Genomic DNA, 16,661 nt, shown 5'->3' with positions numbered 1-16,661 from the left:
TCTCTATAAGAACTAACAATGTTATTACTAATATTTACTAGATATTTACTTTAATGAACAGTTGATTCCATTCCACATAGAAATTATTCTCAACTCTCTCACTATCAGTTACCATAAAACCAGAGCTTGTGACAGTGTTACAAAGTAACATTCCTCTGCTCTCTGTTAATTTGTACAGGACTTTTAATACTTAAATATCACTCCTTCATAGGAATCGCAAATTCAAAATTCACTATCAGTTAAAAATGCCTTATGTGTCTCAACAACATCCTCTTACAACACTTATTAGGCAAAATACTAATTTGAATTTTAAGTTTTTGTGAATTGATACAATTATAGGATATAGTTACCAACTTTTGTATTGACGGTATTGATAAGTTACTGGTTATTGATTATATGCATATCTTCCAACTGTCCCATTTTTCACGGGACAGTCCCAATTTTGACAGCTCAACCTGCAGTCCCAGATTGTTACTGAAATGTCTAGATTTTCTCTTTGATCTCCTGCACTGAACAGCCAGAAAAAGATACAAAGTTTCTGATATTTAATTGGCTTTTGGGAGAGAGCTCAGAATACATGGCAGGTGCACTTAAGACACTTTTGTAACAATTTAAGATAAGCAAAGAAGCAATGTACCAATTTAAGATAAGCAGATCTCTTGGGCAAACTGACTTGCAGCATAAAAGGCAATTCACCTTCTTTAGCAAAACTGTAATAGCACATAAAAACCACAGAAATGTGTTCAAACTTTCATAACCTGACACATTTTGTAAAATGAACATGGTAATGAGGGGGTGTGGCCACATAAATGGCATGGTCAAAAAATGTTGTTGCGTTCTGTGCAGTAAATATTTTTGTCCCTCTTTCTATTTCCAAAATGTTGGGAGGTATATATATATATATATATATATATATATATATATATATATATATATATATATATATATATATATATATATATATATATATATATATATATATATATATATATATTCTACCAGATTCCTGTGCAAGCTCACTTTAGACAAGTGTATAACAATAAAAAATCAAGGCATTCAATAAGATTAATATTTGAATATATTCTCTGCATTTCTTTACAGCTTTGAGGAGTGGACAATTAGACACAAGCATATTAAGTAGGTAAACTATATTTTCATATATTGTACAATGCATAAAAATATTTGTAAAAATCAAGTTTTACTGTAAATAATACTAAAAAACTGCAATTTTCTGTAAGGCATTATATTTCCCTAGTAAATTCCACAGGGACAATTCCACACTGTTCAGGCTGCAAATATATGATTTTTCTTAAGGTGATTTATACTAAACCTCAATTTTATGTGATAGAAAAATACTGAATAATACGAACAAACTCCCACATTCATACATATGTATTAGCAGTAATGTTGGTAAACACATTCTCTGTGATGCCAGAGGGATATGCAGACTATGGTACAAAAAGTTCAAGTTATTTCTTGTGTCCTTGATTAAAGTTTATACATTCTATCAGGGCCCATCACAGATGTAGCTGATTATTTGGACGTACAGAGAGCTGTGATTTCCAGCCACTTTACTAATCAGTGAGCAACGATTAGCGCATAATGCAGCAGTGACAGCCAAGGAATGACAACTCAAGGCTGATTAAAAGCTAGGAGAGGTTCTTCAGCAACAATCCAGTGAGAGCTCTCAAATGCATCTACCACCAAACAAATATGACCACTCAGTAAATGGAAAACAAGAGGAATTGCCAGAAAGGCTTCTTAGGAACTGTGCAACTCTCTCAATGCAGAAATCAAAATGTTTGCAAAAATAAACAAGAGAACAGATAATTAGCATAATATTATTACAGCACTGGTTCCTGGGGGGGCTGGTGCAGACAGTGAAGGGGGGGGGCTGCTTGCTCTCTTAAATACAACTGAAACCTAGCTTGAAGGTCAATTAGGGTGAGATTTGGGGATTAAAATGTTGCCCTGGACAAAGGTTTAACCTTCATAAATATACAATGCTATCAATCCTTTGCAACCATACAGAGGTTTTCAAATTAACTATGGTTCACTTGACTAGGTCAGATTTTGGTTTGTGTTGCCAAATAAGCTAATTTCTGTGTAAGAATGTCTGCAATGATCCGTGGCTCCTTAAATTTGTGCAACAGACTCCTGTGGAAAATTTTCTATTTATTTCAAACAAATGAAAATAATCAAAACTGCTTATTCGATAAATGGGTATGGAGATTTATTTTGGGGCCTCCTATTTATAGTATGATTATCATTATAAAACCTTTGTTAGCCATAAGACAACATAGTAATTGAAACAGATGTTAAAAACATCCACCCAATCTACTGAAGATAGCCATTATACCTGTATAAAAAAAAAATAGCATAAAGTTGATTTAAAGGACTGTTCAAATTGAAATTAAAACAAAACTAGAGGGTAATATTTTCTGAAAAAGAAAGATTATGAAATTATGAAAGATGGGTTTAGTCTAAGGATACCAAAAAAGTCTCAAATAAAGGCACACATAAGAAAATCTGAAGTGCTCTACAATTATAAAAGAGTTTAGTATACATACTGTACATTAAGGGGCAAATTTATTAAAAATGCAAAAACATGCAAAAAATGTTAGGCCGTTTATTACACGGAAGTCTGGCGATGTGTGGTGTATTATCCCGCTGTTTTTTACACAGCATAATAAGGTACATTTCCCTTATTTCTATTGTTGGAGTATTTTGGAGGCATTGCATGCTTTCAAAAGAATTGGTCATGGAGTGTATCTATGGTAGACTATCCTATTAAAGACAATGGTTTTATATTAGGTCTGGTGTTAATACTGTACAATTTGTCACTGGATTTGCTGTTTAGCTGCATTATTCCTGTTAAACAAAACCTTTTATAAATTATCTGAATATATGTGACTTCTAAAAAAGTGAAAAACACAGCTGGTAAGGCAATTTAAATTAGAGTTTAATAATTCTAAAACAGTTGGTAGACACATGGCATATTTGTAGCTTACATGTGTGAAAAGAATATACCCACTTGATAAAATGTAATGGCACCACACAGCCCCATCCAATTCCATTTCAAATCTAAACGTAACCCTGATTTTGATGATAATAGTATTACATCACCCCCCCCCCCCCATCGAGAATACCAGTACTCTCAACTTCATGGCTTGTCTTTTCCACTAAAGGATGCTTACTGTTTTGATTATCACCTGCTTCAACCTTACTTCATTGTTATTTAAAGGACTTCTTCCCTGCAGCTGATATGGAGTAGTGTAGGCTTTGGAGATTTTACAATACCTAAATTGCACCATGGCTTTACAAAAGACCAATATATTAGGACATTCATTATACCTGGGCAAAGATAAAGTTTTAATATATAACTTGTGGTGTATCCATACTACAACACTGCACCTAGTGCTCAATAAAACCCTATGTTACCTTTGACTTCAAGAAATCCTGAACAACCCTTAAGAAATCTGTTCTCAAGTTCTCAGTACTATTGTATTTGCATCCCAATAACATTATTATAACAGTAGCCACTATTATTACTGAAAAACATACATGCACAAACCAGTTCCATAAAAGGCTAACTGCAAATCTGATTTTCAAGGAGTACCAGGAGATTTACCAGAAGATTTACCAGAAGGTGGCGTCAGTGCTCTTACTACTGTTTTGTTAAAAAAAAACAAAAAAACACACACATACTTGTACTTGAAATTTGTAATACAAAACAGGCATGCAATTCACAGTATGCACTTTGAATATGTGCTTTGTTCATAATTCTTAGGGATTTAAACCATAATATTATGTTTGCTTGAGTCTTAAAATAAGCAGAGGAAAAAATACTAAATTAATATAAATTTTTTAGGGTCTGTTACACAAACACCTTATTTATAAGCAGTGTTATTTAAAGTTATTTTTGGTGATCTTACTCAAAGGTATTTTAAATTACAAAATTCAGGACATATGATTTCTAATGGCTCATGCAGCAATAAAATCTGCCTGAGAAACAGAGGCAATAATTGGTCTTTGTGGGTCTGCAAACAGATTGCGTCTGTTCCAAAGATTTACTAATTGGTAACAAAAAGGTTTAGAAATCAGCACACAATCAAATGCTTGAAATATTATAAAAATCACAAAATAAATATGTTGACTACATTTTATAAGTGGTTGAAATACATGAGACACCTGCATTTCTGATAAACTAGCCTAGGCCAGCATCTTGAACTCCTAGGCACTGGGGTCAGAAATAAGCAGGACATCTGGATTCTGTGACATACTCAGTTCTTAGTAATGATGGTAAATTATGCTTGTAAGGGCCCTAGAGATAGCGGTCTGCTCCCCTCTGATGCCTGCCATAGAACCATGTACAAAGACTTTGTTTTGCCATTCTTGCTACTTGTAGTTAGATTTTTCAGATTAAACACTATAGTACTAAGACTTTTTATGTAGTGTAGTTTTATCAACTCTATTGTAACTTGGCCAATATCCATTGGGTACTTTTAGAGCAGGGTGGTGGCAAGTGGTGCTACTTGGTCAGAAATTGTCCTTGTTAAACAATAAATCACATATAGTTCATCAGTCTGATAACTTTTTTTTCCCTCTTACATATATTTCAAAGATGTCTAGCTTACATCCCTCCATCTGTTATTGAACATCTAGTATTAAAGGATGTTTAGAGCACTGTAAATTATAGTTCAATATCAGCAAAATGTTACCACTGGTGTAACTTACTGGGCCCACAGTATAAATAGCCCCCCCCCCCCAAAACTTACTGGGATGCCCCAAAAGTAACCTATAGATCCTCAATATTTATTATGTTTTTTTGTTTGCTTATTTGTCTTCTAGAGCCGAGAACCCTGCATTCCTGCATTGTCCCAAGCTATTCCTTCTCCAACACTAAAAACCCTGTAGTGGTATAATATTTGGTCCGGGCCTCCTTTAGCTAATAACTCAGAGATTTAGAAAAAACTGACCTTTTATACTGGCTTGCAGGTATACCTGTGTACCATGTCTCCCCCTCAAGATGGGGCCAAACCCATAGTTTGGAAACCATTGCTCTAACCTGCATGATTCCGATACTATCATTCTGTGCTGCCAATGCCCAACTTGAATAGCACATAATTTCAGAATTTACAGAGGCAGCCTTTATTGTCATATCTATGCTTTTATTCTGATATATATCTAGCTTTTATTTTCATATCTATGCTATTTGCTATTTTTTCCCAAAATTTTGCATGTTTACATTAGAGATGCACTTAATCCAATATTCAGTTCAGGATTTGGCAGAACCCTAGTATTTGGGAAATTATAGTTTTACCCAGGACCTGTCTTATCCTGCCATGCCATATCTCCACTAGGTATGACTGCTAGGCACATGTTATAGTTATAAACAATGAGGTTTATGACTAATGGAAAATTTGAATATATGTTTAGAATAAATTCCCCCAAACCATTTTATTCACCCTGAAAAAGAGCAGCAGAGTCTATGAACTTTTACTTGTACCATTGCCAATCACTCAATAACCAGTCCAAAAGGAATTATCATTTCAACATGATGTAAGGGCATGCTACTTTCATGATTGGTAGCAATAGTTACCAGAAAAAACAACAAAAGCTTGCTGATTATATACAAGCTATAAGGACTTGGTAAATTGCTAAAGCTGATTTACAGACAAATAATTTTTGCTGCCCCATATGATAGGGAGTGACGCTGACTCTTTCTTGCTAATATTTATATTAACTAGGGACAGCTCTGCCATATACAGAAAACAATAAATAAATGAAAAACAAGAACAGTTAGTCCTTTAGGTTTGCTTTCTCCTGCAGATCCTTTTCAGTCTTTCAGTAGCATACTAAAGTCACATAAATAAAATGGTGGATCAGTGCCTAAGACAATGGAGAAAACAAAAATGCAAAACAAAAAAAGAAATATGGTGTAGTCTCTCGTGTGAGTTCCCCTTTAGAAGAAACCTTTTTTGGTTCTCCAAATGGTGCATGTATTTATAAGTATTTGTTCTGGAAACCTTCATCCAATTTGGTGAAAAGTGACGTCACGGTGAGCAGCAGGGAAGCACCACGAGGGAGAAAAGGACGCCGGCAAACGATTCTCTCTGGAAGCAACTGGGGAACCTGCTAAGACTTACATATATGTGTCTAAACCAGATGGAAACAAATGTGAGTGTAATATTTTAAAAGATTTTTATTCCAAAAAATAAAAAAGTATTATGCTATGGGATTTTTGTATCCTTATGTTGGAGTTTGAATGTGGCCCATGGAGAAGGGGAGAGAATTATTGAATTCTACATGCGATAATTTTAACTACTGTTTTGTAAGTAGGCATTTTGGCCAAATTCGGTGAAGGTTTACAGGACAAATACTTATAAATATATGCACCATTTGGAGACACAAAAAAAAGGTTTCTTTTAAAGAGGAACTTTTATTTTCATCACAAGGTGCTATGCAAGGAACCTAAAATACTACACCATATTTCTGTTTTTGTTTTGCTTTTTTCCCCATTGCCTTAGGTGCTCATCCACCATTTTATTTATGTTTCTGCCATATACAGAGTTGGTTCAACTCCAAACCTGAACACAACCACTCAGAGTAAGTTGCCCAAAGCAACAAATATCTAAGTTTAAATCATAGAGGAGTATAACGGTGTTGTTATTGCTGATAGATTTTGGCCTACTTTATTTGATGTACAATAATACCTACTACTTTATAGATTGATGATTTATAATAGTCAGTAAGAAGGTAAAGAAGTACCCCGTTTGACCTAAATAATATAGTTTCCAAATAGTAATCAGTCTATAATGACCTCTAGTTGAGTAATCAACAATCTCCACTTATCACCAACTAAACCCTCAATCAAATGTGTAAAATGCAGATGCTTAGGGTCCAACAACCCAAAAGGGACGATACTACTCAGATTAATTGCTTAGAATAAATTATTAATAACCATAAACACAATTAATTAAAACCGAATCAATTGTAGTTCATAAATTAATTAATAAAGTGATATAAATTACTAAAGTGCTGTGCATAATTTTTAAGTTAATTACAGATCCCAATTCATTCCATAAATTAATTAGAGTTAGACATCATTGAATTACATATATATAGTGACCATTGAATTAATTAGAAATTGTTAGATATAGTGCTAGTGCGGAGATAAAATTAAAAAGATTCCTCAGAAAAATATAATAGGACATGATTAATCTGATGTAGATTGGAGTAGAAGAAAGAAAGAACCTAGCAAGCAGCGCCTAGTTGACACCTGTTTGTAAATACATGACTGGACCAAAGTGTTTTTTCAGTTAAAATAAAAAAAGGGTTTAGTGCCAAATCAATTTTTTGGATTTTAAATTGATTTGGCACTAAACCCTTTTCTATTTTAACTTTTGCTCTTTATTGGACATCAACCTGTAAAATGCAGTTCTGAATATCAAATCTGAGATATCAGATTTACAGGGTACATAGTAAAAACTTGATTTACAATACTACAATTCTTCTTTAAAATCCTGTCAAATCAACACATTGATTTAAGTCACTATAATATTAATTTATTTTCATACATTATGATCCGTTTATAGAATTAAATTTTATGCATAAAGTTATCTTGAAGTCACAGTTCAAGCTACAGTGTTATTTTTTTAAAGCTCATATCATAAGCACTGTTGCCAGGGCCAAAAGTAAGGGAATGGAGAAGAGGCACGTGTCTAGAGCCCAGAAAGGTCCTGCACATTGACAAGCAAGTGACAAGGTGATGAAGGTGGAGATCAGAAAGGGTTGGAGTTGGCATGAGAGGTGAGTGGGGCTTGCCTTGGATGTCAGAAGCCTCTGGCCCAAAAAAGTTACAGCATTGTATTGTTGGAGCAGGCATTAGCCGGACTGTTGCTTTAGAAGGTAAAACATATGAACACAGCAACAATAAAAATAGATTTAAAATAGAGGGAAAAGAAAAATATGTAGGCCAGTATCAGATGGTTTCCCTGATTGAGCTTATTGAATGATCAACTGACAAATCAATCTCTTAAAACTAATAGCAATGAAGACAAGATATAAAAATATTATGAAATTTTGAGCCAACACAAATCCATTTTACAGAGCAGCATAGAGAATCTGTTGTAATGAAACCTGACAAAACTATGTCACTTGATTGTTACCCTTTTGTTTAAAAGACTTGGGTAATACATGATACATATTTAAAAGATTTTTACAAATTTTAATATAGTAGACTTGGAATTTGTAGGTTTGGGAATTATATTGGCCCTAGGTATATGCCAGATGGTCCATTGGTACAGTCATATGTATTAAAAGATCAAAACAGAAAGGTATGGGGACCATAATAAAATAATAGGATCTATTTGTGTATAGTTGATCTTGTTCTAAAGTACAAAAGTTAATAGCAAATGGGAGACTTGTTTTGTTAAATCCACAGATACCTCAAATCATTATACTTTATTTAAAGGGATATAATCATCCTTTAATGTCTCCTTTTTCATTTTTATGCCCAGTCAGTCAACTGCAGAATTGATGCCAATGGCATAAAGGAACAGTTGTGAGTACACCATCAACATGCAGTGTGCAGAGATCTCATTTTTGCTTTGTTCTACCATGTTGAAACAGGCAAGGCCTTTTCACAAGATGCATAATTTATAAAAAAAAAGTAATTGTACACTGTAGCACTAAGGCATACTTTTACTGAAGGCTGAAAGTGAAGCTGAGCACACCACACAGGGCCACACTGAATGCTCAGACTGAGTGCTACCTAGGTAAATTACTAAAAGAAAAACAAAAAAAACAAAAAAAACAAAAAAAAAAGAACCCTACAAATTGAACATGTGTTCAGTGGTGCAATTTTGGCCCATGCTTTTAGTCCATTTTACTACTAAGGAGCATATTTATTAACATTGGATAGTTATTTGCTTTCGCTCCCTTGTAGCTAACAGTTCCAGTGTAATTGCGGATTGATTGCTATTGGCAACAGCACCAGTGATATTTGTCTTCAATGGTAATGAATACACCCTTTAGTGGTCCCCCAACACCACCACCATAGTCTTATCTTAATAAATCACACAGATCACAGTAGCAGGCAAAAGGGCTGGGTAGGCTACTGTACACTTGCTTACTTCTAAAGAATACACATGCAGGTTATTCTGTAATGTCAGAGTTTACATTTGCTGCACCTGCACTGTAAGAACATGTTACAGTTAACACATAATGCAAACTTTGTCAACACAATGGGGCTCATTTATCAAGATTGGGAAAATTTGCCCATGGGCAGTAACCCATGGCAACCAATCAGATTGCTGCATTCATTGTTCTACTTGCAGCTGGTTTCAAAAAGATAATCACTGATTGGTTGCTTTAGGTAACTGCCCATGGGCAAATTTGCCCAATCTTGATAAATGAGCCCCATTTTATTTTCAAATGGAGTTGAACAGCAGAAAACTTGAACTTGTGGTAATGTATAACTGTGTTGCATATATCCCAACGTCAATGCAGCAGAAACAGAGAGCATTTAAAAGCATAATACATGGTGTTAAAATGCTACTGTAGAAATAGAAAAAATAAATATTACAGTATAAGTTAAGATGTTATTTCTAGTTTGAATTTTGCACTTGATAATGTTGTAGATTGTTTATGTCCTCCCCCCAATCCTTACACATCCAATCTACCATGGTCTAAATGACAATCTTACAAAGAAAATCAAGAAACAAATTATTTTCCTTACATATTCAAACCCTCCTCTATCAAGTGCCTGACCCCAGTTTGATAATCTTATTTCCTGAGAATCAAAAGCTGGCAACATCAGCTTCCCAGAGTGTTAATTGCAGCCCTGCTCCGTTGCTAATCAAAAAATTGGATGTTTTGCATGAAAATGCTCCACTAATTAATTCTCAGTCATAAAACACCATGGTTTTAATAACCCTTCCTTGATTGGATGGTCTTTGAAGAGAGACTGAGGCTAATCCGATAACTTGGAAAAAACACACGCAGAAGAAACAAGAGGCCTACAAGGTTTGTCTGAGGTGATTGCATTTAAAGCAAGGATACACAAATTTATTATGTGATTGGAAAATAGTATTTTCTTTTCTGCTGCCGCTTTTCATGTTTATAACCTTGCCATGGAGAAATTTGTGCAACTGAAAGAAAGTAAAGGGTGGGTTTTGCTGCTGAGGTATAACAAGATTTTCCTTTATTCCTATTAAATCCCACTGGATTATTTATAAGATGTATAGACTGTTGCTTCTGGGACAACAGGGACAGAATTTTAAACTGACCATACAACAAACTCTTTTCTAAAACAACCATCCTACTACCTTGCTGTTATAACATAGGTCACTATACCATCTTTAAAAATACATGGAGTATCTTTCAAGAGTTCAAAATGAATTCCACCTCAGAAACGAACTAGTACACCCTAATTTATTGAAGTTAAATCAAAATCCTAGACATCCTTTCTGGCATCTCATGCAACCTTTTCAGTACTCAAACAAAAAATAAGTTGGGTCAGCGCTAAAAACAGCTAGGAGAGAAAAGAATATGGCAAAGAGAAATCTTATAGTGTAGTATTTTGTTGTGAGTGTTGTAGTTCAACACCTCCACCACAAAGACACTAATCTTAGATGTGTGCCTATTTTACTTTTTACACACCACGTGTTCAGTAATAGGCGGGTACTCACAAACATTTAAGAATATAATCAGCATATAACTCAAAAATCGCGAGGTGTAGGCTGTGGACGTCATCTCTAAGCGCCATGGAATCCATACACGGACGTGGCAACAATGCTGGTCGGAGTTAAACCATAAACACTGGGGTCCTTGATATAGCAAGGAAATTTTGATGACTCGATATGCCTGTATTATCTACAAATTTGTGAGTGCACAGTTTTAAGTATTTTTATCAGTAATAAAACGTTTTTACACTATTACTGCTCCACATATTTTTACAGCAAGGAATTCAATCTGGAAGCTATACCTCGCGATCGTGACCATACATTTGAATAAGATACTGGAATATGAGTAGGACAGAAAGATGCGCAATAAAAAGCAGAAATAACAATAAATGTGTAGCCTTACAGAGCATTTGTTTTTAGATGGGGTCAGTGACCTGTTTTTAAAAGCTGGAAAGAATCAGAAGAAAAAGGCAAAAAATAAATAATGAAGACCAACTGAAAAACTGCTTAGAATTGGCCATTGTATAACATACTAAAAGTTAATGTAAAGGTGAAACACCCCTTTAATTAGTATAAAAAATAGGTCACTTAATGTGTTGCTTGGAATTTATATGTAATATACATCTATATATATATATATATATATATATATATATATATATATATATATATATATATATATATATATATATATATACATAAATGTGCTGTTGCAGAGATACTTACAATATCTACCTAACCCCTCCTCTCAACCTGCCAGGATGTCCGTAATATCAGAGCTCCCTCAATCTTACTGAGGGCAGGGTCAGCTTCAGAAAGTTTATGTTCCATTCACCTGACTTAACCTGTAATACTTTCTGATGTGAATGTATTCCCCATTTTATGCAGCTCCTAAATAAAACAAAGTATTATCTTTCCCAGATCCTTGTAATTAATATGTTTATATTTGTACCTGTATTATATTCTGTCTAACTGATGCTATCTGACTGCTCAATTCCAGAGTGCAAGGTTAATAGGTTTGTGGTTTGTATACAATTCAAGAAAAACAAGCACTCTAGTTCTGTGATCAACCAAGTATTATCTTTATTCTACTTCAAGCTGCATTTAGCATTTTGTTATGTTTGATAAAGGTCCCAAGCAGACTACCAGTAAACCAATATATTCTGAATAATAAGGAAAAACGGTGCGTTTGTTACTTTTGTTATGTACTGTTAAAAATTATTTTTGTAAACTCCATTGTGAATAAAACAGACACTTTTAAACTGTTTAAGATATAAAAGAACTGGCAGTAATATTGAGCAAAATTTTTCGCCAAGTTTCACAGTGAAAATGACACCCATGGACAGACCAATCCTCAATGGATGAAAACATATGTCGTGTCTCAAAAAAATTGTTGTCCATAGACAAATGTATTTCATCAATTTTCACATATTTTCAGCAACAGATTCGCCCATCACTAATTGCCAATATTATTAGATTATGAAGGTAATTACCCATCAGTTTAATCACAAATAATGAGGCCAGAGTAGTTTATGCTATCAGTTGCTTAAATATGTTTAAATCTGCTTGACCAGGGTTAAAAAGGCAAAGCAAACCTTAATGCATCATGGCTTTCCTCACAGAATTTATCTCTATTATTTTGGTATCTTTTTCAACAATAAAATAACAGATAACACACACAGATGAAGCAGTTATATCGTGAATAAAGTTCACACTATTGTGAAATATAAGGATATTTCAAGTTACCAAGGAGTTCCATGACCATTTTATACAGGTCATGGTACTCTGAGGTGATTTCTAATATCCTCGTATTTTGGGGGTACTTCAGTGAGTTGTGTGACATAAATGACATTACTAAAACCAGATTATAATGGAAGACATCCCTAAGCATCGTTTATAAGGATATAGTTTATAGGCTATTCATGGCTCTTGTTATTATAAATGTATAATTTTACAGTAGTACATACTGCTACTGAAAAAGAGGAAACTGCACAAAATATAGGCTCCCTCAGCATACTAATATGCACAAATACCTTGATTATTATTAAACTAGACAGTAAAAGGATATTTGTAAATTAATCAGTATGTGTTTTTAAATAAATTATTATTTAGAATACTTTGAATTTCTGCTGACATCTTAAATGATAGTTTGTTATCACTCAAAAACCATAAACTTCATAAATATGTATCGCTATGGTACTAAGTCAAGTACTTATCTGCCTACCTTGCAGTTCCCCACTCTTGCTGTAGAGCTCCCTCCTCTGCTCTCTTAAATAAGCGCTCATGCTAATTGCATGTGAAGACGACTCAAACCTATAAGACATAAATAATAATTAAATAGAAATTAATAAGAAATAACTGACACATAGCTAATACAGTTCAAAATGCTACAATGGAAGCATCTGGGCTTACTTGGACAAATTATAAAGGACTGTAATGTAACATTGAATAGACACTTAAATCCTACACTTAATACATAATCATAAATGTGTATAGATTTTATTATTACAAAGTTTCAATAAATTTAACAGTTGCAAAATGCAGCAAGGAAAGTTTAAGAATATGTGTGATAGGAACAATCTTTAAACTGCTTGTTGAACAGCAAAAAACTGCAAGGAAATGATTGAATACGAGTTTAGGATGGACCTAAGAGGAGGGGCACTGTAGAGCAGCAGCTGCAGGTAGGGAAAACTAAGGCAAAGTAGATGTAACATGGTAAGATATAGACATTAATGCAAGATCACATTAATAACACTTTATATTAGTGTTGACCAGCCTGCACTCTTTCAGCTTATAGTCCTATCTCACATGCAGAATATTACCACCAAAACTTTATTTTGACCCAAGACTAGTAAACATGGCATTGGATTTTAGCATGCAACTATCAAACACAACATAAACAAAATGAGGAATGTCCAGTTTACATGGCCTTTGCTTAAGGAGTGCATCCAAACGTAAATAATGCTTAAAGGGACAGTTCAGTGTAAAAGGGAAACTGGGTAAATAGATAGGAAGTGCAATATATATATTTTTTAATATAGTTAGCCAAAAATGTAATCTATATATAATCTGTGTAATCTATAAAGTGAATGGATGTCTAACATAATAGCCAGAACTCAACTTCCTCCTTTGCAGCTCTTGAACCTGTTATCAGTCAGTAACCAATCATTGACTGGGGGGGGGACCATATGGGTCATAACCGGTTTTGACTCTGACCTGCAAACTAAGGATCAAAACCAAAATAACTGAACAGCTGTGCTCAGTTAGTATGGCTCAGTCACTGATTGGTTACAGACTGGTAACAGGTTAGTTGCAAAGGAGGAAGTAGTGTTCTGGATATTACAGTATGTTAGACATCCATTTACTCCAGCCTTTTTTGCTAACTATATTAAAAAACATACTTGCCAAGTTTTATTTTTACAATGAACTGTCCTTTAAGTTAAGATCAGTTTGCACACCACATACTTGAAAAGGGAGTTCTTAGGCCTTTGGGGTTTCTTCTTTGCAAAGAATGCAGCAAATTCCCTGCCAGTGCTGGCATAACTCAGCTGGGTCGATGCCTCAGAGGATGCTCTGGTGTTTTTCATATCAAGGTACTCAGTAAGCAGGATCTATACAAAAAATATGGAAATGAATCGATGCAGAACTACACAACCTTTCAAAGATCATCAAGACTATAATTTCTAAAGTGGTTTACTTAACTATAATGCTTCAGTCAATTGAACATCATGTACCTTTCTCTCAAAAGAAAAAAATATGCAGTATTATTTATGGCATTTTCACATAACTTTTATGACACATCATATACAACAAGATCAAACATTCTTTGCCAGGAATCTTACTCTTAGAAGCATGAAAGGTTACTACTGCAAAAGAAACTCTCTCCATTCCACAATGATAAAGCCACTATTATCCATCCAGTGGAGCTGAACTTGCATAAGAGGTCACTGATTCTGCCAATTGTTTCTTTTGCTAAATGCCAAGTTAAGCATCAAAACAACTCAGCTGGATAGCTTTAACTGTGGAGTGTCCAATGAACTAAAATAAATACGTACCTGTAATATATTTTAAAAGCCACAAAGATGTAATGCTAATTAACCTATAGAATTTGATGTGTGTGGTTTAACAGAAACCCCTGTTAAAGGAGAACTAAACTGTCCCCCAATAAGAAAAGCCCCATCTACGACCATAGATAGTCCCCCCTACCTGCTTCCTACCTGCATAATGCACTTATTCCAGAATGGACCCCTGGACAGCATGCTCACTTATTTATACAGAGTAGCACAATGGAGCTCATGGGCGCATTCTTTTGGGTCTTCTGCAGCAATTGAACACCAGTATTTGGGCATGCGCATGCATCGAAAAGTTCAAAAAATTGCCGAAGGGAAGTAAGAAGATCTGAAGAAGAACGAAGACCTGGAAGGCGCCACTCATGAGCTCTGCTGAGCTACTCTGCATAAATAAGTGAGCATGCTGTCCAAAAACACTTACTGGAATAATTCGCTATGAGGGAAGGAAGCAGGGAGGGTAGACTATCTAGGGTAGTAGATGGGGCTTTTTATATTGGGGGAGGGTTAGTTCTCCTTTAAAGATGTGCCTCTTGTGTCTTATACTGGTTCAACAAATATGTGTATAGAGCCACAGCAAAACCCAAAAATCACTGTCTCATTTGCATGTGGGGGATTGGAAGCGGACTCATGAGACTAAAACTATTAGGTTTAGAAACTTCAAGTAACAATTAATTACAAAAGCTATCAGTGAAGAATGATCATCATGGCCAATAGGTAACTTAACATTTTAACATTTTGAACAGTAGTTTTTTTAGTGTCAGTATCACTTTAAGTAAGTGCTAAAAGACCACAAGTCAAAGTGTGCTGCTAAATAACAAAAATCCTTTTGGCATTTTTCCTGCTAAAACCAGAGCTTTTTCTTAGGTGTCCAGCATGATTAATTCTGGCATTTTACTGTAAAAGCTCCATGTCAAAATAAGCACCTTGGTGCTTCACATTTAATTAAGGTGTCTAGACCTAGCTATCTTTCTTGCAGAGATATGAGTATATGTATTTTGTTATCTGTTAAAAGTGGCCCCTTTTTGTAAAGTTTCTGAAATTACTTAACTTTTATTTGATACAGTGTATGCATAGAAATTGCTTAATTCCTGAGAAAAAAATGTTGTTATAACATTTCAAAAAGGTAGAAAAGGACAATCAAGGAGACCGGATCTAATTTACAGGTTCAGCCAATTCTTCTCCATATTACATGAGTTGGATTTAAATAATCTGAGAAGTACACTTCTTTATCCCAGCATACTGCCTGTTCTTGAATCATTGTTACTTATGGAAATAGCACTGCCATAGTAAAAGGAAAACTATACCCCCCCAAACGATGCTGGTTTCTGTTAAAATATATATCATAAAACAGCCCATATGTAAAACCCTGCTTCAGCTAAATAAACAGTTTTCATACAAATATACTTTTCTAGATTATCCTCTATTTATCGCTTTCTCTATCAAGACCTCAGTCTGAAAATTAAAATAAGTGAATAAAAATATTTTGATCCAACAGCTAAGTGTGATGATAAGCAGGAAGACAAGAACAAAAAAAGCAGCAAGATAATAAATGATAATTTAAAGCGGTTGTTAACCTTTAAATTAATTGTGATTTCAGCTTTATTTAGGACAATAATGCACCAAAAAAGACAGAGGTCTTGCCTACAATTAACGCATTAAGCATGTACAGTATAGTTATCAATTATATCTGAGATTACTGACCTGCTAGCTTTAAATTAAATTTTAGTATGATTTAGAGGGTGATATTCTGAGACAGTTTGCAATTAATTTATTTTTGCATTTTTTTAATTATTTAGCTTTTTGTTCAGCAGCTCTTCAATTTGGAATTTAAGCAATCTGGTTGCTAGGTTCCATGTTGACCTAGCAGCCAGGCAGTGATTTGAAAAAAAGACAAGAATATGAA

At 34.4% G+C, this 16,661-nt stretch overlaps 1 protein-coding gene across 1 annotated transcript in view; it reads right to left on the bottom strand.

Annotated features, from left to right (window-relative positions):
• exoc4.L (exocyst complex component 4 L homeolog) overlaps positions 1–16,661 on the bottom strand; it is a 240,322-nt gene that overhangs the window by 178,116 nt on the left and 45,545 nt on the right. Inside the window, exons 8-9 of the mRNA XM_018252779.2 lie at positions 14,154–14,299; positions 12,913–13,001 (exon numbers count right to left, since the gene is read on the bottom strand). Of these exons, the coding sequence (XP_018108268.1) occupies positions 12,913–13,001; positions 14,154–14,299 (235 nt within the window). The remainder of the gene's footprint in view (positions 1–12,912; positions 13,002–14,153; positions 14,300–16,661) is intronic.

This window comes from Xenopus laevis, chromosome 3L (genome assembly GCF_017654675.1).
Source record: "Xenopus laevis strain J_2021 chromosome 3L, Xenopus_laevis_v10.1, whole genome shotgun sequence".
Taxonomy (NCBI): domain Eukaryota; kingdom Metazoa; phylum Chordata; class Amphibia; order Anura; family Pipidae; genus Xenopus; species Xenopus laevis.
The sequence above is the reverse complement of the archived record's forward strand: the minus strand, read 5'-3'. Positions and strand labels throughout refer to the sequence as shown.